We start from the raw sequence: 20,373 nt of genomic DNA, 5'->3' as shown, positions 1-20,373 counted from the left end.
CCACCAATTCTGTCTCATTGTTTCCTTGTACTCCCCCATCTGCCTGTCTGTCTATCTTTTGTCTCATAGGTTGTAAGCGCTTTGGGGTAGGGACTGTCTTTTTGTTGTGTGTTTGTACATCTACCACCAGAGTATCCTGGTCCATGACCGAGGCTCCTCAGCACTACGGTAATACAGATCATAACCTTGTTGAGTATTTTGGGCTTTTCTTGGGCATAGAATTATCACATAGTGGAACCATCAAGCTGTCTGTTTTTACTCAGTTGCAGTCTGCCTGAGTAAGGATATCAGAACTGGTCCAACAATTTGTAAGTTCTTTATGACTGGGAATCAAAGGTGCTATATAAACATAATGTATCAAAAAGCAATCTATTATCAATTTCTCAATAATTTGATTGTAGGTCTGCTGTTGTATGTTCTCAACCAAATGAATGTGGTCTCCCTGCTTCTTGATGTATTATTCTGACCTCCATGATAGCATAGCTGCTTTTCTCACCCACCAGGGAACAAATGACATGCCTCAACACTGATTCACTTCTCCACACAATGAAGCCAACCTGAAATATACAAAGTAAGGAGGACATTGCAGTGACCAGAGAATCTAGTTTAATGGGCTGCTGTACAGGAAGACTTTGTTCTACAATACATTCTGGAAACAGCTGTCAAATGTTACTACTTACAGGTACTGTATAAAATAGATACATTTTATTGTATACATCATAGTTCTTGGATATTATAAGTAGGATATTAAGAAATACATAGGAATGTGTGGTGAAGGATGAACAGTTTTTTGTTTTTTATAGAATAACCTAAATCTGAGTAGCTTTGTGTTTCACCGCAGTTCAAAGCTGTCACTGCTGTCCATCAGGCAACACAGCAACCACGTAGTCACAAATACTGGTACATTTGTGTATGGTACAATAAAAGAGTGAGAATCACATTTCTCATACTGGTCCTTCTTGTGCTTCATTTTGGCTTTTATCTGTACAGTAATACTCTTTGTGCTTATTTGGTCCATGCAAAGCAATGTACTGTGTCCATTACTTGTTAAATAAAAATGAAATTCAAATTAGAAGAGGACTTGTATTTTAGATAATTTAGGATTAATAAGATAATATGAAATTAAACTCTGATAACAGAAATGAGTGGGTCTTGTGCTGTTTTTTCTGTGGGGTCCATCCTCCTAACTTGAGACAAAAATCTTATTTACTTCAGTGCCTTTAAGCGATGATTGTTAGCATCCATAATCTACATACAGTATCTTTGTTGAATTGTGAGCTGAAGTGGTTGGCAATGGCTGTAATTCAAAGTTACAGCACAAATTTGGAAAGTTTGAGCCAACATTAAAAAAAAAAAAAAGACTCTGAAGCTGGCACCTTTTATCTACAGACGTCTATTATATCAATAAAAACAATTTCACTCTAGAACACAGAACACTGCATCAGGTTTGGAATTGCAAATTATGTATGTTTTCTACCGTCATGGGATTCAATAGCTTACTTGAAAGGAAAATGCTGCTCTTTTGCTGCATTATAAGCAGTGCACATATTTGCCTGTCATACAGAGAGATTTCCCATTAAAATAAACTTTAAAAGAAAATATAATATGGGAAACAAACTGCATATTTAGTGAAATACCAGTGGCACCACTTGCCAAAACATATGATGCTCCAGTTTCACAGTCCATACAGAGGAGAGGGGATCTGTCTTCATTCAAACATTTCGTAATGACGTGTTTGCCTTACCCGTGGGACCATATCAATAAGCAACCTGGAAATAAAAGCACAAGTGAGTTTAGGTCAAGTTATATGGCGAAAGCACACAGTTAGGGGAGTTGTGTTAGGCACTCTCATGAAGGAAGGGTTATCTCTTCACTGCTGATCAGAGTGAAACCAGGCCCAGAATCGGCCTTGCCCAACCTTTAAGAAGCTGTGGGGAGGCACAAGGAGTGGGGAGGTGGGTTCTCCCTCAGAAGCATTTGAAATATCAGGTTCACTTCTCTGTATTTTAGAAGATGTAAACACAAGGGGATAGGTTATGGCTTAAAGCCACAGTCCAGTGTGAGGGTGGAGGGGGTGAGGAGCAGGATAGTGCTGCAGCGTGAGTCCCCTGGAGGAATTCTGGCTGAATCAGGGTTGGCTCTGCCAGCCTGGGAGAGGATGTATCCCCCTGCTGACACCAAGACTGCTTTGGAAAAAAATGTTATGGTGGAGGAGAATGGCAAAGACTGTACCCTTAGTGCAATCTGCTCATTGGCCAGAACTCACAGCAAGACTTATTCCTCAGTGGCTTGAATGCCAAAGAAAGACATGGGAACTTGTTAGCACTTTCCCCCAGAAGTGAGAGTGACTGGGACCTGGCAAGGCAGTGCTGGCAAGCTGTACAGGTGGAATCTGCTTGGAGTGCTGATTGACCATGGCAAGTCCTGGCCATCCAAAGCTGTAGTGTGGGAGTCAAGGGATATACTTGAAAGATTCTGGGTTCTGTCTGTCACGTTTTCATTTTTCTACTGTAATGTCCCCGTCTCTCCTCTGCATTTGGCCAGAATATCCTGCTTCTGCTGTAGAAGGTAGATGCCAATGATTTTACAAGAGCACATTCCTTCATTTATAGGAGTGGCATTCCTAATTAAAATGTTAATAACTTTCCAAAGTGGATTATAAGATAAAAATCATAGGTCTGGGCACTAGTTCTCTGCAAGGGGAGTCCAATAAAATAGCTTCTATCATTTTTATTATAATTTTCCTACAAAGTGGGGGGGGAAAAAACTAAAGACATATATCACCCTGAACACCTGCAGTGAAATCCTGGCCCCAAAGAAGTCAATGGCAAAACTCTCATTGATTTCATCGGGGGCCAGGATTTCACCTCCAATTTTAGCATCACCATTCAAGAATCCTTTATCCCGTTCACTAGTAGAAAAATTCTTTGGGTCTAGGCTGACGTATCAGTTTCCAAGCCAATATGCGGTGTCTTTTGTAGTGTTCAAGAGGGAGGCCAACATCCAGTGTATAATTTAAACTCAGCGTTTGCTATGGAGCAGCTCACCTCTCCCTATATTTCACACAGGAAAAAGAGGGCTTAGAAATGTGCCAGAAAAATATTTTAGAGGAATTCTGCCTCCAGAATTATGCATCTGTCCTTCAAAGGTAAATATCCCAAAGCTAAAATTTTGTTTGTTTTTTTTTAAACAAGTCCAAATAAAAATAGTTTTTAGCTAAAACAAAGCAATACCAGGTGCACATCTCTGTATTTTAGAAGATGTAAACACAAGGGGCTAGGTTATGGTGACCCTAAAATTATAATATTTTTGGCTTTTGTTTTTTAAATCCCACTGCCACCACACTATACACTGTGCTGACAGCTACTACACTAAATTCCAGAGATTTATTACACCAAAGATACATAAACCTCTGTCAGCTGACACTTACTACATGTGAAACACCAACAATCCTTTTGTTAAAGGTGTTGTACTGGATATTAAATACCTCTTAACAGAAGAGATGTGTTGAGTGAAATGTAATTGTTTATATGAAGAGGCTCCATTTTATTATATAACTATTCTGTTTTCATTGTAGGATTAATGGAATATTGTTTTGTTCTGGAAGAAATAACCATTCTTACTTTAATAATAATAATAAAAAAGAATATTCTGAGAACAAATAAACCCTAAACATGCCCAAGGGACTAGAAGTTCAGGGGGATGGTACAAAGGTAGTTTTTTTTCCACCTTTCAGTGACTAGAAACTTTCTCTTCTCCCATAGTGTGCTATAAAAAGTACACCATAGCCCACCTAGAAATTAGCCTCTCTCCTGCTCCCATCCACTTGAGAAGACCAGGTTCCCGAAGAATTAATGAACAGCATTCTTCCCTTTGCTCTCAGACACTGTTGCCTTCAATAACTAACAGGATCTGTGGTAATGTGTTATGAGCTGCCATGCTGCAAGCTCCCAGTGCAGTAGCTAGCGGCCAGAAACGTGCAGGTGTGCACACGCATTCCAGATGGAGACACACATTCTAAGTGAGGATTGTGCTCATCATTTTGTTCATTAACAGGCAAGACATTTAGCACTGTAGATCATGAATGAATCACATGCATGTGCTTGCTAATGCATGCTGACAGAGCAAATTACAAAAATAAGTTTAACTCACTTGACTCCATAGGCAAGTATTGTAAGTCCCATTAAAATTCCTATACTGCCATCCAGGTACCAGACAGAAGCATTGTGCTTAAAAACTTCTGCACTTAAAAGGATGGAAAATCCCATTACTCCACCTACAAGAGAGTTGAAACCTGGAAGAGAAACAATAACCCATACAAATCAAGGGAAGCAATCAATCTCTTAGCATCAGCTCAGTCGTCTCAACTGTGAAGACACTCTGGGGACAAAAGCCATTATACCTGACCTAGTAGCACAGAGGGCAGACAGTCTCTGTGACTATTGAGTATAGGCCATTTAATGCTGTGCTGTGCTGAGAAAGGTGGCACAGGTCTCAGCCACAGTTTACTATGAGGCTGGGGGAAAAAAATCAGAGTTGGAATGTTCAGCATCCGTCTGCCCTTTATATCCTCGGACCTGCTGGTGCTTTTCATTTCCAGTATGAATGAGGTAATGTCCATCTCTTGCCATTGTCTCTCTTGTTCAGTCATCAGCCACCACTTTACATTCCCCTTTCAGTTTCCATTCTAAATCCTATTCACTGAGTCTCTTTCCTTGAGCAGCTTTGCCACTTTCAAAATATCTGTCCAAGGGTCATTCTATCTGAAAAGTGACCCTTTCTTTTAAAGGCCCCCTTACGGTTCTATATAGTTAGTTTCTCACCAATGTCCAGAGTACTACCTGAAAAATGAACACACACAATCTTCTTTCTAACTTCAAGACTTGCAAACTCAGTGTTTCAGGCTGGCATCTGTCTTTCTTTCGTAATACCACAGACAAAGGTTCTGCAGGCCAAATAATACTCTGACACTGTGTAGGCCTGTTGCTATCCATAGATGCCCTTAAAAATACACATACAATCTCAGTGTATTCAGTGGATGTGTGCCTGTGTTAACTGGTAAGACATTAGTAAGTAACTTAATCAAGAACACAACTCCATCTTACTCTCCCACAGTGTGTGCTGTATTTCTGTGACTTAAAGGAAGCAGAGTTGTCTGTGAATGCACACTTGGAGCAGATCTGATGAATATGAAAGTCCCATTTTTACAGCATAACATCAGAGAACTGCACTTTAATATTTGTTTTTCTTTTCATCCATATATCCTGGTTTAATATATATTGGAGCTTCATCTTCTAGCTGAATACATTACCGGATGTAATAGAGTGAGCCTGCTCAGACTATTCCCCATACACTTCAAAAGACCTGCATACTTGTCACTCCCAGTCAGCTGCTTGCAGGCTCGATAATGTGCTTTTCAATCTAAATGTTTTACTTTTCTTTCTTTTAATCTATCAGGTTGGCCCTTCAAAGACATTTCCTCTTCTAGGGCATTTACTGTCGCTCCTCGACATTCTGCTTTTTAAAAGAAAAAGTCCTTTCTCTTGCTGTACATTTGCAGCCACCTTTTCCTCCCAAACTCACACTTCACTGTTTCACTTTTTCACAGTCGGTGGTTTGTTTTCTGCTGAACAGTGACCTTCCACCACCAGTCCTCAAAGGCCAAGTTGTCATTCTATAATTTCCCACTGTTGTTAACAAGGGTGTAGCTGCGCTGGTGGTCAGAGTGTCTGTATAGATCAGATGGTGGCAACTGCCAGCACTTTAGAGATCATTTTAAGCCTGCTTGGAGCAAGATTTAAATGTTTTAGTATTAGGAATAGTGTGAAATTGTAGGGAAAATAATTTAGTTTAAACATAGCCAAAGACTCTAATTCTCTGCCTGCTGCAGCTCTTAGCCTAGTCTCTACCTTTTATATTGCACTAACTGCTAGGACATCTGCATGCCAACAGACCATAGCATCTAATACTTCCTGTTTATGGCCCCCATCTGAGTGCCTCTGAATCTTCATTGTATTTATCCTCACAGCACCCCTAAGGTAGGGAAGAACTATTGTCTCTATTTTATAAATGAGGAACTGAAGCACTGGGGTCCTGATTTTCAAAAGTCTTTCAGCCTGAGAGATTTAAGGGCATGTCTGCACTGCCATTAAAAAAACTCAGAGCACCAAGTCTGAGCCTGGATCACCTGACTTGGGCATGGCTGTGGGGCTAAAAATATCATTGTAAACATTTGGGCTTGGCTGTAGCCTGGGATCTGAAACCCAACCCATTCATGGAGTCTTACATCCTGGGCTGCAGTCTGAGCCCAAATGTATATACTGCAGTTCTATAGCTCTGTAGCCTGAACCCTGCGAGCCCTGAGTCAGCAACCTGGGCCAGCTGCATCTGTGCCGTGGGTCTTTTATTGCAGTGTAGCCAATACCATAAGTGACCTGCCCAACATCACACAGGAATTCTCTGGCAGAGCAGTGAATTGACCTGGGTCTCAGGCTTGTCCCTAACTGCTGGGGCATCCTTTTTCCCCTTAATTTTTTGTTCTTTCTCCTTGTTAATTTCCAAGGACATAAGGGAGCTCTGATTAAAATTCCATGGCAGGAGATAGCCTTCCATTTGGAAATGCTGCGTCACTCTCAATATTAAATAAACCCCAGTGCCTTGTATTTGTCACCCAAAGGAACCTGAGCAGAGTGGTTGTTAAGCGATGTGCTCTTGCATAACCCACTATTCCTAATAATAAATGCTGTACAATGACAAGTTTTTCATTTCAGGATCTCTAAGCACTTTCAAACCACTGACTGAACCCTCACAACACTTCTGTGACTGAGGTAAGTGTTATAATCCCCATTGTACATATGGATTAACTAATGCATAAAGGTATGACTTGCTCAATGGTCACACAGCAAGTCTGTGACAGAACCAGGAACAGAACACATGAGGGCCCACCCCCGTTCTCCAAACACTAGACTATCCTGTTTCTCTTACTAATGGCCTTGCAATGGCAGACCAATGCTCTCAAAGAGAGGAGCTAGGATCGGGAAGGGTTTTAGCTTTTGGACAAAGGGTTTAATTGTTCTTTTTGAAGTTATCATTGCAGCCCTTTCCTAAGAAATGCAAGATTGTTCCCTACAATCCATTTTCTAGTGTTTTGTCCAACCAATCTTTGAGTCCCAAGCAATTCAGCTTTCACCTGTTCCTTCTGGGGGACTGTGCCACAATCAAACACATCTCAGAGACAGTTTTCCTTAAACACACACTCTCTAAATTTCATCCCATCACTCCGCAGTCTACCATCCTGCGTTCCATTCTGTCCTTGTTTACAACCTTCCAGTATGGGCAAACTGTTAGGCTAACAGAAGACTGAAGAGAACAAGACTACACATATTTAGCTCTTTAAGCTCTCCTAAATCAGTCCTTCCTGCCACATAATCATTTCTGTTTTTCTCTGAGCTCTCTCTTATTTGTCAGTGTCTTTCTGGTAATGTGCGAAGAGGGAGGTGATATGGAATAAGTTCTGAACTCCAATATTCCTGAGATCTGAGTTCTCAGTAGACTAGCATTTGGGCTAACTGTTGTTTACTTGTGTTCAAACTGATTTCAGTAAGACTGTGCTAGGTGAAAAACTTCATTTCCTAGTTCTGAATGTTCAAAGGTGGGATTTTCAAAAACACTTAAGTGATCTAGGAGCACATGTCCCATTGACTTTCTCCTTTCTGTGTCAGGTACTCTGAAGTCACTTAAGCACTTTTGAAAATGCCTCCCCTCATGTTTTTGAGAATGTGCTTGATAATGCTGACCAGATCTAGCTTACCAACACTTTGGGTCTGGACAGGAAGAAGCAAGCTGGAGAAAAATGAATGTTGGAGAACATCACTGATTGTTCTTCATGACTGTAGCCCATGTTGGCTTAGTAGGATTTACAGTATAAACCTGGAGCTAAGGAACTTTTAGGCCCCAGTTCTGCCCTGAGATCTGTAAGCCTCCAAATGAAAGTTGTATGCATATTTGAGGGGACAGCTGGCTCCTTGGAATGCAACTGCACTTCATAATTGGTCTGCTTTCTCAACCACAATGGCAAGAGCACTGGAAAAAATCACCTAAATGAAGGGAAATATAATTTGGACAATTCAACCCATGGCTATACCCAGAAAATATTCTCAAATAAGGGGCAGGTCTACACTACAGCTGGGATCAACGCTCTGATATCGATCCACCAGCAGTTGATTTAGTGGGTCAGTGAAGACCCACCAAATTGATGGCAGATCACTCTCCAGTTGACCCCTGTACTCTACCCCAACGAGAAAAGTAAGGTAACCTGATGGGAGTGTTTCTTCCATTGACCCTCTGCAGTGTAGACCCCATGGTAACTCAGTCTAAGGTATGTTGACTCCAGCTATGTAAGTCATGTAGCTGGAGTTGCGTAGCGTAGGTCAACTTACTGCAGTAGTGTAGACATAGCCAAGGACATTTTTGCACAGAACTATATTGCCATGAACACTATAGAGTGTGCATAAAGTAAGAATTCTAATCTCAAACTCCCCTCTACTCACATCCTGACAGACTCATCCTACTGCAGAACACTGCTGTTCCATGCTGAATATACAGCAAACAGAGAGCTGTGAGGGTGAATACTCCAACCAGCTAAGTGCCATTCTGTGTGGCACGCAATTTGCTCTGGTATGACTACAATTCTTGTGTCTGGTGGTTCAAGCTTTGTCATCTAACAGAAATATATGGAGAAGGACCTTGCTTCTCGGCATAAGGGAGAAATTATGATCCAGGGGCAGGATTCAAGGAACTGAAGATGTAAATAATTGAAACCACATGATAGAGTAGCCCTTCAATGGAGTGAAGATAGCACATTAACACAGACAGGGGGTTTTGCTGCCTCCACAGGTTGTAGCCTGAGTTTGATTCTTGTGTTACAGACAGTTAAGTACCTCTCTGAAGTACATTCAGTATTTAACGAAGAGACTCTTCTAAATCTTGAGAAGACCTCTGGAGTGTCCAATGATCAGCTGCCAGATCATGAAGGTTGTATTAAATACTTCCCTTGAAGCACATCACTAGTTCACAGCCTCTCCTACTAATACCTTAGGCATTTGAAAAGTCAGGCCTTGAGCAAATTAGCTTGTTAAACCTGTTGAGAAATGGATTTTTTTTTTCATGTAAACCCTTCAACACAAAGTTTGCCATAGGAATGAAATCTCTCTAGGCTCAGAACAGAGGTACTTACTATGACGGGTTAATCTGACAGGCCTCACATGGATTCTTTTGATATTGGCATCTGGGTAGTGAGGTCTGAAGCTATCTGTAACTACTGTATCTTAGGATTTCTATGACTCAGGCCTGGTCTACACTACGCGTTTAAACCGAATTTAGCAGCGTTAAACCGATTTAACCCTGCACCCGTCCACACAACACGCCCTCTATATCGATAAAAGGGCTGCTAAACCGTCTGTACTCCTCCCCGATGGAGGAGTAGCGCTGAAATCGGTATGGCATCGGTAGGTGTGGCCGCAAATGACGGATGGCCTCAGCAGTATCCCACAGTGCACATTGGAGCTGCTCTGGAAAGCAATCTGAACGCAGATGCACTGGCCAGTAGACAAGAAAAGCCCTCGCGACTGAATTGCAGTCTGGCCCAGCGTGGAGCGCGATCACACGGCTGGCGAGGCAGCGCCAATCAGCAAAAAAGAGCTCAGAATGGGACGACGGGAAGACGGACATCCTGTAGGGGGGTACAAATCGGTCTGAGCAAGCTGCCGTGAGAAGACGAAATGCCAAAGCAGTAAAAAAACTCCCGGATGATGAACAGAGGCCACATCACAGTGCTGGGACAAGCGTAACGGAAGAGCAAAGACAAAGGGACACTCATGGAGGAAGAGGGACTTGAGGACTCATCTACCCACAGTCTCGAAAAGCATTATTCTGGAGGACACCCAAGCGGAAGGGTCAAAAACATCCCGGTGGTGCGCGAATGTCGTCAAGACACCTGCCCCACAAAAGAAAAGGGGAAAAAAGTGCGCACCTTCAAGTATCCTATGTGGGCTACGGCATAGGGCTGTCGGGAGGGGGTGCTGCAGCACTGCACATCACAGACCCCCGGGGCAGTTAGTAGAACAATGGACTGATATGCTGTCATCAGTCATCCCATGAGTTTGCCCGGCTGCGGTCAGGGAGGCGCCGGGGCAACCTGGGAAAAGGGAAGACCTCGGTCATCCGCCGAGAAGAGACAGAACGGCTGGAACGTCCTCACAGCAACGAGGAGTGAGCTCTAGCAGCCCCCCCAGGTTCATGTGCTAAAGGAAAGAGCTACTGCCTGGACTAAACAGCGAGCCTCCTTCCACTATTTAGCGAGAAAAAGTTGCAGGTGCTAGTCCTGCATGAACGCTACACAAGGGGACACGCAGAGGCCAGGAGGGTGGGGGAGGAGGGAACGCAAGGTGGGGTAGGTGGGGTGCACCCCCTAGAATGGCAGGCAGCGCACTCAGGGGAGACTTGAGCTGCTGACAGGGAGCGGGCTGTTTGCTCTCTCGGGCCTAGTAGACGCCCCATGGCTAGATAGGACGATCTATGGAGACAATAACAAAAAGAAGGAATACCAGGAGGCACATGGGTGCATGCCCTACCGGACCTCAGCGAGGCCAGCCAGGAGCACCCATGACAGCAAGCAAGACGTACGAACAACTTGAAACAGTCACGCATCGCCAATACATAGGCAGACGGTTGCATAGGGATAGTAACTGTCTCGTACTGGCAAGGCAAATGAATTGCTCTAGCACCTGCAGTACGAGTCACAAGCACCAGTACATACGGGACTGACAAAGCAATGGGCTCCATGGTGCCATTAGGGTCTGCAGGGGAATCCAGGGAAAGGACTGAAAGATGCGCTGGTCGGAGGAAAGATGAATGACGATATACCAGAATCACCACGCCACAGTTGCATGTGATCTCAACTCAGAATTCCAATGGGCAGGGGAGACTGTGGGAACTATGGGATAGCTACGGGATAGCTACCCACAGTGCAACGCTCCAGAAATCGACGCTAGCCTCAGTACATGGATGCACACCGCCAAATTATTGTGCTTAGTGTGGCCGCGTGCACTCGACTTTATACAATCTGTTTTACAAAACCAGTTTATGTAAAATCAGAATAATCCCGTAGTGTAGACATACCCTCAGGTGCACAATACTGGATTGAGCCATTTGCAATATTTCATTGCACCTGTTGTGCTAGCATAGTTACCGGAAGACATCTTTTCTTAATTATAACCCAAACTGAGAGGCAGCACAGGCCTGCCTTATTGCCAGTGCATGGATCTGATTCATGTGGGGTTCTCCACATCCTCAGAACGCCATATATCATTGCATCTTAGAATCAGGGAAAACTTACACTCCTCTCACCGTATCAGAACTGGATGAAGTCCCACAGATACAGGCAGTAATATATGGTATGAAAATGCAATGGAAAAAAGTCCATTCTACCACCTGTATGGAGCACTCTCCCTACTGGCTGCTCAAAGTCAGAAAGCAATGCCTTGGCTCAATCTTGCTAGAAAGAGTTGACACGTCCCTCAGATAAATGCTCTGCCTAACATTATGAAAGACTGACAAGTCCAGCCTGTTCTCAGAGGGGAAATTTCTCACCAATGACTGCCATTCAGTCTCAAACTCTCCGTTCCCGGGCAAGATATTGCGATACTGGCAGCAGAAGCACCAGATCACCACTGACCTCTGAGACAATATTCAGTCTAGCTTCAGGCCAGGCCATAACACAGAAACAGTGCCAGTCACACTCCTTACCAGCAGCAAAAGAAAAATTGGTGAGGTAGGAGGAGAACCAGAAAGGAACAGAGAGAGAGAGACAAGCCAAAGGAGGATAGGATTTTTGAAAATACCTTATTGCCTAGAGTGGGGGGAGGGACTTTGACAGCAGAGTAGGACAGAAGTCCAAAATGTGCAGCAGGTAGGGAGCCTCTGCCCCTTCAAACTCCCTTTTGGTTCTCTGATTAGCTATCGGCTGGGCAAAGGGCGATGGGGCTAGTTAATTGGTGGTTGTGTGCCTCTCCTTGCCTACTTAAGCTTAGGTGTTTTTCAAAAGCCTCTTTGTGTATATTTACACTGCTGTAAAAGACCCACTGCATAGCTACTCAGGCTCCTGGGGCTTGGGCTGCAGGGCTAAAAATTGCAGTGTAGATATTTGGGCTTGGGCTGGAGTCCTGGCCCTCAAACCCTACAAGTGGGGAGAGTCCCAGAGTTCAGGCTCCAGCCCAATCCCAAACATCTACCCTGCAGTTTTTAGCCCAGCCCAACTCAGTTGACCCAACTCTGATATTATGTACCAGGGGTTTTTCATTGCAGCATAGATGTACCCTTACTCTTTGGTTAGCTGTTGCTGCCTAGAGCACGCATATCTGTGGGCAAAGTTGCAAGAATCATGGGATCAGAGCCAGCACATGGACTCTCTTAGGTTCCCAACTCTGGGATTCCAGGACAAAGAAGAATTGAGGTGGCTTCTACAGCCAGGCAACGCAGTGCCCAGAGGAAAGATAGGCACTCTGGGACTGCCCCTCCCTGCTTCTGGGGATGCACTCTGGTGGAGAGGTCTCACCTGTCATGGGGGTCAGACACTTGGTTCCCTGACCTAGAGGCACAGCCTGCCCGAAGAGTAGGAGCCCTGCAGGGTGGGTGGGTGGGTATTGATGCAGCTTGCTTCCAGAGCTGCAGAGAATTCAAACCAGAGGAAGCTTCAGGGGACTCAGCAGTGCACCACTGACTCCCCTTGCTGCTGGGAGATGGGGATGTGTGGGGTGGCTGCTGCTGCCATGGGAACATCTGGCTCCCTGAGTTCTGTTGCCAGGACTGTCCATGGTGCTGCTGCCCTTTTCCTCACCCTGCTCATGGGGGAGTAGGTTGGGGGACACGGGACAGAGGAGGCTACCAATGGTGTGGCAGGGGGCATTTTAAGCATCTCTTCCAAGAGCCATTCACTTGGGACTTGGAAAGATGCTAACTCCCCTCCCACTCTTACCTCATGGGGGAGGGTGTTGAGGTCAGGGGACAGCACTTGGCCCTGCTCCCTCCACCCCCACTCAGAGAGGGACAGCCCATGACTGCTGAAATAAGGCACAGAAGGAGGATTGGGGCAGCTACAGCAGGGGTTGGCGCTGTGGGGGGAGAGGGGAATGGGAGTGGCCAGAGGCCTTAGAAGAGGTTTCCCTTCTTGTTCCCTGGGGAGCCCCAGTCCAGCCCTCATGGATGCACTGAGTGGTGGCCTCAGAGATGGGCAAGGATTCCTTTATGCCACTTTGTCAAGCAATCATGGCCCTAGAGTCACTGCTCCATGGTGATACGGAAATGTGCAGATGAATGCCTGTGCTCTGTAAGGGCACTCAAAGCTTTCCTAGCCAGATGGAACCAAGAGCCAGACCCACTGTTTATGCACGTGATAGTAGTTTCCTGACAAGACACCAGGTTGCTGCAGTAATAAATAAAGCTTTGCCCTGCTGCAGTCGCAATCCAGCTAACTTTAGCTCATATTCTTTCAGGACTGGGGCAGGGACAACAGCAGCATCAGAGGGCTTTGACTATTGCTAGGTTCAGGCTATAGGACACTAGAAATCAAATTGTTACAGAATTTGAGTCCACCCCAGGGGAGAGGTTGCTGGGACTGGCATTAAGTGTAACTAACCCTCTCCGCTTCTGAACCCAGAAGATATCCAAAGCGTAGTCGATGTTTGAATTTGCAGACACTCTATAGTGCATTGGACCTGCAAGAAGGTAGCCAGGTGGATCGCTGCTGGGCTTCAAGGCTGAAGCTGTACATATGCAGTGGGTTAAGCAGGATAGGCATGCTGTGAGAGCAAGCTGCTTTGGGTATGGCAGATGGGATAAGAACTGCTCTTGGCAGTCATGGATGCTGCTCGTTGATGATGGGTTGATTAAGCATTTGGGGTGAATGTTGGCCAGGCAGCAGAGCAGCTGCATCATAATTGCACTGCAAGACTGAAGCCATTGGCCTTTGATGGTATGGCCAACGGGGCATGAGCTGGTCCCATCACTCATTGATGCTGCTAGTTGATGTTGGATTAAGCAATTGTGGCTGGACGTTGGCCATGTCAGCAAGTGGGCTGAAACTAAGCTGCAAGGCTGAAGCCATTTGCCATCAGTGGTATGACAGATGATGACGCGTGAGCTGGTCTCAGCACTCAATAGCCAAGCTACAGCCACTTGATGGTCCTGACTATTCACCAGGGCAGCAATGGTCCTGGGGACTGCACAGGGTTAAACTTAGAGACTACGATACAGAGGGATGTGGAGCTCTTCCTGCAAGACACTCAATCTGGTGCTTGCAAAATGAGTTTGGTGCAGGATCAATGAGCCAGCTCATGTCAACCGAGCAAGAAAAAGTGTGAACCTTGAGGTAGCCGTAATCATTTCGAGAGTTTGGGTGTGGTGGGATGCTGATGGGGATAGCACATGGCGATATCAGATACAATAGACCTGAGCCCTCTAGGAAGGGGATGGAGTTCATCTGTCAGATGCTGGAGCTGGCATTTGGCTCCATGACCTCAGGGATTGGGTCAGGCAGAAGGTGCATACCAGGAAGGAATATATATTCTGAGATATAGACAGGAAGAGGTTATTAGGGATCTTTGATAGTGGTTTTGGTTGACAGAAGGGAGAATCCAAATTAGATAACATCAGTAGACTTTTAACCTCTACACAGGCAGCTACTACAAAAAAGAAATGCTAGCATAATGGTAATGTTAAGGTTGCCAGATCAAAGTCAGCAAACTAGTTCAAGGTAGCTCTAGCATTGTATATTTCCTATTAATTAATATGATTAAATATACACTGAGTGTAAGGTGGATGACTTAATACAGTAACTCCTCACTTAACGTTGTAGTTACGTTCCTGAAAAATGCTACTTTAAGCAAAACGATATTGTGAATCCAATTTCCCATAAGAATTAATGTAAACAGGGGGGTTAGGTTCTAGGGAAATTTTTTTTGCCAGACAAAAAACATTATATACATATACACTATATGTCAAATGATTTTAAACAATGTAATACTGTACTCACCAATAATGATTGTGAAGCTTGGTTGAGGCAGGGGCATAGCGGGGTTGGGGCACAGGGTCTTGCCCCGTTCCACCCCCCTGGCACTCCTTCTAGGGAGCGGGGTCGGGGCCTTGGTCTCTTCCTGGCAGAAGCAATGGGCAGGCAGGCAGAGAAAGCCAAACAACCATATAAAGGAACTTTTCGTGACTTTAAACTAGAATGTTCTCTAATAGATCATCACCCTAATAATGAAACAATGTTAACTGGGACGACTTTAAGTGAGGAGTTACTGTACTGAGGCTGGATCCTAACATTTGCCTTTTGAGTGCTTGATCTCACCACACTGAATTAATACTAGTTTTGCATTTAATAAAACACAATATGGACAAATATTTTTGTACACGTTCAACTTCAAGGGCTCGGTCTCGCCCTCAGAAAAATGAACATGACTCTCACTGTAGTCAATGAGAACTGTGTGTGAGTATTTGTGGGAAGAATCTGATTCAAAAAGTTTGCTTGGCGAGCTTCCTGGAATAGCCTACTGGATAGTCTTTTGTGATGGCAGAATGCCCACAATGGTGCTACATTTTGCATTATAATGTAGAAGAAAACAATGCGCTCTTGATTGGTGATGCAGCATGATACATATTAAGTCTGAGACTACTGCTTTAGAAAAGCACTGTCCCACGTGAAATGTAGACCTCTGAGTTACTTTCCTGAGCTGGCCACAAGATGTCACTCTTATTCCACAAAAATCCTGTACAACTGCATTCGTTTGGTGGTTGCATATATTATTTACCTGTTGAAGAATGAAATTTGATCTTAAAATGTCTCATTGTTTTCATTCTGTATTTTGCTATGTAATTTATCTCTGAAAATAAATAAATGAACTGTTTAACTGTCTGCTGGTGTTTGTTCTTCTGTTCTAGGATTTAGGAGTTGTTACTGTGGGGGCATGGGGCTGTTGGTGTGGGCTGGGGAAAGATGTTTTCAGTACGTCACTGTTTCTTGGTTCTATATTTTGTAGTTCAAAATCTTTAATAAATGCTAATGGGAAAAAATTACAACTTGAGAATGAGTTTCCCAGAGCTCCATAGTGGAAGTGTTATTTCCAAAGTCTCTGGGATGAAGACTTCACAAACTACATAGCACATTACGTGTTTTCTCTACACATCATTTGTATTCCACTGCATGGTAATAAGACATTCAATCCCCTGTTGTTCATCACCAATGAAACATCCTGTGACAGGTAGGAGCTGATGATAACGTCCCTCATATTGCTAGTGCTGAAGATGTGGATAATTTGTAATAATATTCCTATCATGTCTTATGGCATTTCTATCTCATCTATCACCATAGGGTCTATAGAGGCTATATTTTTACACTAATACAATAATGCTATATATGGTGAGCTGCCCTCGTCTATACCTGTAACATGGGTGTTGTCTTTGACCCAGCCCTCTCTGTAGATCGTCACACCCAGGCTGTGTCTAAATCTTACAGATTCTTTTCTGCATAGCATCTCTAAAATTTGGGCTTTCCTATCCATCCATGTAGCTAAAACTCTTATCTAGGTCCCTCATCATTTAGCATCTTGGCTACTGCAACGTTCTCTTCTCTGGCCTTGACTAATGCAAACTTGAGCCAGTTATATCCATTCAAAATCTGCTATTTTGATAGATCTAATAGATCATCAGCCTAATAACGAAACAATGTTAACTGGGACAACTTTAATTGAGGAGTTACTGTATTGAGGCTGAATCCTAACATTTGCCTTTTCTGGCTCCTCATGTTGATCATGTCAACCCTCTCTTTGCATTCTCAGTTGGTTCCCCTTTCTCCACCACCTCAAACATAAGCTACTTGTCTTCACTACAAGGCCCTTCACAGCATATCGCCATCCCACCTAGCATCTCTCATACCTGTTAAATTTTCAAACAAGCATTTTAGTGTTTCCTCCCATGCTGCCCCTCATGTTCGGGAGGGGACAAATTACCTTGCAGTCCTCCGCCAAATCTCTCCTTAAAACTCTCCTCTGCCATGATGCTAACAAAATCTTGATATTGCCTAGCGGCTGGTATGCTGAGGCAATTGCCTATCATACTGAGCAATATTGTCTCATTATTTCCTTGTGCTCCCCTTGTCTGCCGTATCCAGCTCTTGCCATGTATGTAGACTAAACTTTTTGGGGCAATGTTCATCTTTTTGTTCTTGGTTCATACAGCACCTAGCACAGTGGGGCCTGATCCATTCCTGGGGCTCACAGGCATTACTGCTATTCAAATAATAATTATAATATAGAACCATTCGCCAGAGGATCCAAAAGCATTTTACAAACAGTCATTTATACTTAAAAGAGTGACTTTAGAAATGGCGTTGAGGGATTAAATGTTTCTCAATGACTCAGTAGCCAATTACTGAGTTTACAATTGTAAAGCTGTCTACCGCCACCACACACACATTACTGAGATCTGAAAGTCAAGCTTTGTTCTTTCTGGCTCACACATCTGCCTTGGTGATAAAGATTCTGCATTTAGAACTTTGTTAAAAATTCAACTGATGTGCAAGCCAGACAAGAATACTCTCCCATCATTATGCTGGCTAAGCAGTGTCGAGGGCAGTTTAAAAAAAAGGGGAGGGAGAGACAGTAAAAAATTTGTTTGTAACTAATTTCAACAGATGTGACAAAAGAAACAGAAGATCTGTGGATGAAAATTGGGTTATTTTTACAGTCACTTTTCTCACTATAATTGTACATTAAGATTCATGGGATCTCTGTATTAAATGCATTTCACAAATAAGAAAACTAAGCCACGAGAGGACATGTAACTTGCACACAGTATTTCAGCGGCATAGCTGAGAATACAAACAAATTTCTTGTTTCAGTCTACAAATAGAAATCAAAAGACCATAGTTAATTACGTGTGTGAAGGTAGAATCCAGAGGCCTCAATCTGCATCAGGCCCCCATGTTCTATTTGCTATACAAATATAGAAGCAGAAATGCAGCTTGCTCTGATAAGCCGACAGCGTAAGAGTTGTCTTGTCTACATGGGAAAGTTTCACTAGTTACACAGGTACAATTATACTGATATAGTTAAACCTCTATAGCTACATTGGTATAACTCCCCATGTGGACATTCTTATTCCAGAATAAAAGTGGCTTTTTTCAGTTTAGTTTAAACTCCTTCCGTGTGACAAGCTAAACTGAAAGAAACAACTCATTCCAGAATAACTGTGTCCACGGTATACTGGTAAGTAATACTATATCAATTTAAAGTCACACTTCAGCTTATATTGGTATAACTTCAAGCCCTAATTTGAAACAAGATGCATCAACAGAATGTAAGACACAACAGGATGGAAATGGGTAGGGAGCAGGGAGAAGATAGTACCCTGCAGTTAGTAGTTAGTTAAACATTTTCAGATTTGGAACCATCTAAGTAAATGAAACCCTCTGCCCCGACTCATTCAATCAAAGCATCCTTCAGTGCCTGATTTCTACAGGCATTACTGCAGAAGTGGATGTTGAGGATGAAAATGGTAGTGGCCTTGTGTATTAATTCAGAAAGATCATTCCATGCAGCATGAGAGAGAGAGAACCCAATCCTGACAGGTCACAGGCTAGGATCATCTGGGTATATATCACCAAATCAATTCCCTGTCATTGGAGGGCCCTCAGGCACTGGTGCCACCTTAGTCCCTCCTGATCACTGCTTGTGCCACTCTACGGTGTAGTCTCCAGAGGGTTGTAGTGTTTTGGTCTAATTATGGTTGTTGAGCTTATGCAGGGGTGTTTTTTGGTCTGTGATATATGGGAGGTTGGACTAGACAATCTAGTGGTCCCTTCTGGCCTTAAACTCTGACTCTATCAGGTATCAGGCTACTGGAACTCACACAAAAGTCAGCCGGAGTTGCAGGTCTGCATCTTCTCTCTGAATTTGGCCCATGGCATTTAAGCTCTTCAGGAAAGGCATCGTGGCACCCTATCTGTTTTTAGTCTGCAAAGGGCTGTGCACACCTACAACGTTTTGCTGGATAAATAGTAATAGTTTGTCCTGCTGGCACTGAATGAATTTAGATTTTTCAAGAGCTATGATTATCAAATCTTGCAGTAAAGCAAAAGCTTTCTAAACAATTAGCCTTAATAAGGAGCTACACATCTGAGAGAGATTTTGCTGTTTTGAAAAAAAACCTGTTTCAGACGGAAAATAATAGATTCCCTTTGCTCTAATAAAGATGCTTGTGGTTCTACAGCCTATCATAGCAGGAAGTAAATTAGTAGGAAACAGAAAAACTGCTAACAACTGACAAGTAAGGAAAGTGCTAAATCAGTGTCTTGACTGATGGCTAGCACTGTCTCCCCTCATTTTTTATATATTAAAAATAAAGTCATCCTGCTGAAGATGCAATTTTACCACACCCGCAATATCACCCTGCTACATTTTCTAAAATCCCACTAAAAGAGAGACAGACAGACAGACTGAGGAAATTATAGTTTGGTCCCCATTTCTTCTAATCAAGAGGTGAGCAGGCTCCAAATCAGAAGCAATACAATTAACACAAGGATATAATTTGGGGTGCGAGAGACTTCCGCGCCATTTCTGCCAAGCAACGGATTCATTCAAGACCAGAGCTTCACAACAATTTGTCAGTAAATGACTATTAGTCAAAACCAGAAGTTTTTGTGGGAAAGGGTCAATTTCAATGAATTTCCTGTTTTGAAAATTTTTTGAAAAACAAAAGTTTCCAAATTGTCAAAACATCCAATTTCAACATTTTCAAACCAAAATGTTCCATTTTTGGTTTGAAACAACTTTCATCTTGGAAAATTAAATTTATATATGCCAAAAAAATTAAAATGAAGTCCAAATTGAAATGAAATGTTTCTAAATTATTGAAACAAAACGTTTTGACCCAATCCCCCAAACTGGGAAGATTTCTGATTCATTAATTTTTTTTAGATTTTGACTGATTCAGAACAGGATATTTCCCCCTAAATCTCAAATTCTCACAGGACAGGAAAACTGTTTCTAACCCAACTCTATTCAGCACTCTAGCTGTAAGGATCCAAATTAAAGAGGAGAGAGAAAATGTCACTTTTATATATGTGTGCAGGAAGTTCTGGGTTCCTGTAGCTATGTGGCTGATCCCAAAGATTTTATGAAATGAATTCCACTGGCTTTAAGGGCTATATCTCCTCCTGTTTTAAAGTTTGTTCTATAACTGGGTGAGGCAGTTCAGGGAATGTCTACACTGCAAAAAAGAAAATCCGTGACTATGAATCAATTGCTTTGGGCTTGTGGG

At 43.2% G+C, this 20,373-nt stretch overlaps 1 protein-coding gene across 1 annotated transcript in view; it reads right to left on the bottom strand.

Moving 5' to 3' along the window:
• Positions 1–589: 589 nt before the first annotated feature.
• Positions 590–20,373, bottom strand: part of TMEM163 (transmembrane protein 163) — a 178,208-nt gene continuing 158,424 nt past the window's right edge. The window contains exons 7-8 of the mRNA XM_032782564.2: positions 4,153–4,294; positions 590–1,769 (exon numbers count right to left, since the gene is read on the bottom strand). Coding sequence (XP_032638455.1) covers positions 1,709–1,769; positions 4,153–4,294 — 203 coding nt within the window. The 3' untranslated portion in view covers positions 590–1,708. The remainder of the gene's footprint in view (positions 1,770–4,152; positions 4,295–20,373) is intronic.

This window comes from Chelonoidis abingdonii, chromosome 10 (genome assembly GCF_003597395.2).
Source record: "Chelonoidis abingdonii isolate Lonesome George chromosome 10, CheloAbing_2.0, whole genome shotgun sequence".
Lineage (NCBI taxonomy): Eukaryota > Metazoa > Chordata > Testudines > Testudinidae > Chelonoidis > Chelonoidis abingdonii.
The sequence above is the reverse complement of the archived record's forward strand: the minus strand, read 5'-3'. Positions and strand labels throughout refer to the sequence as shown.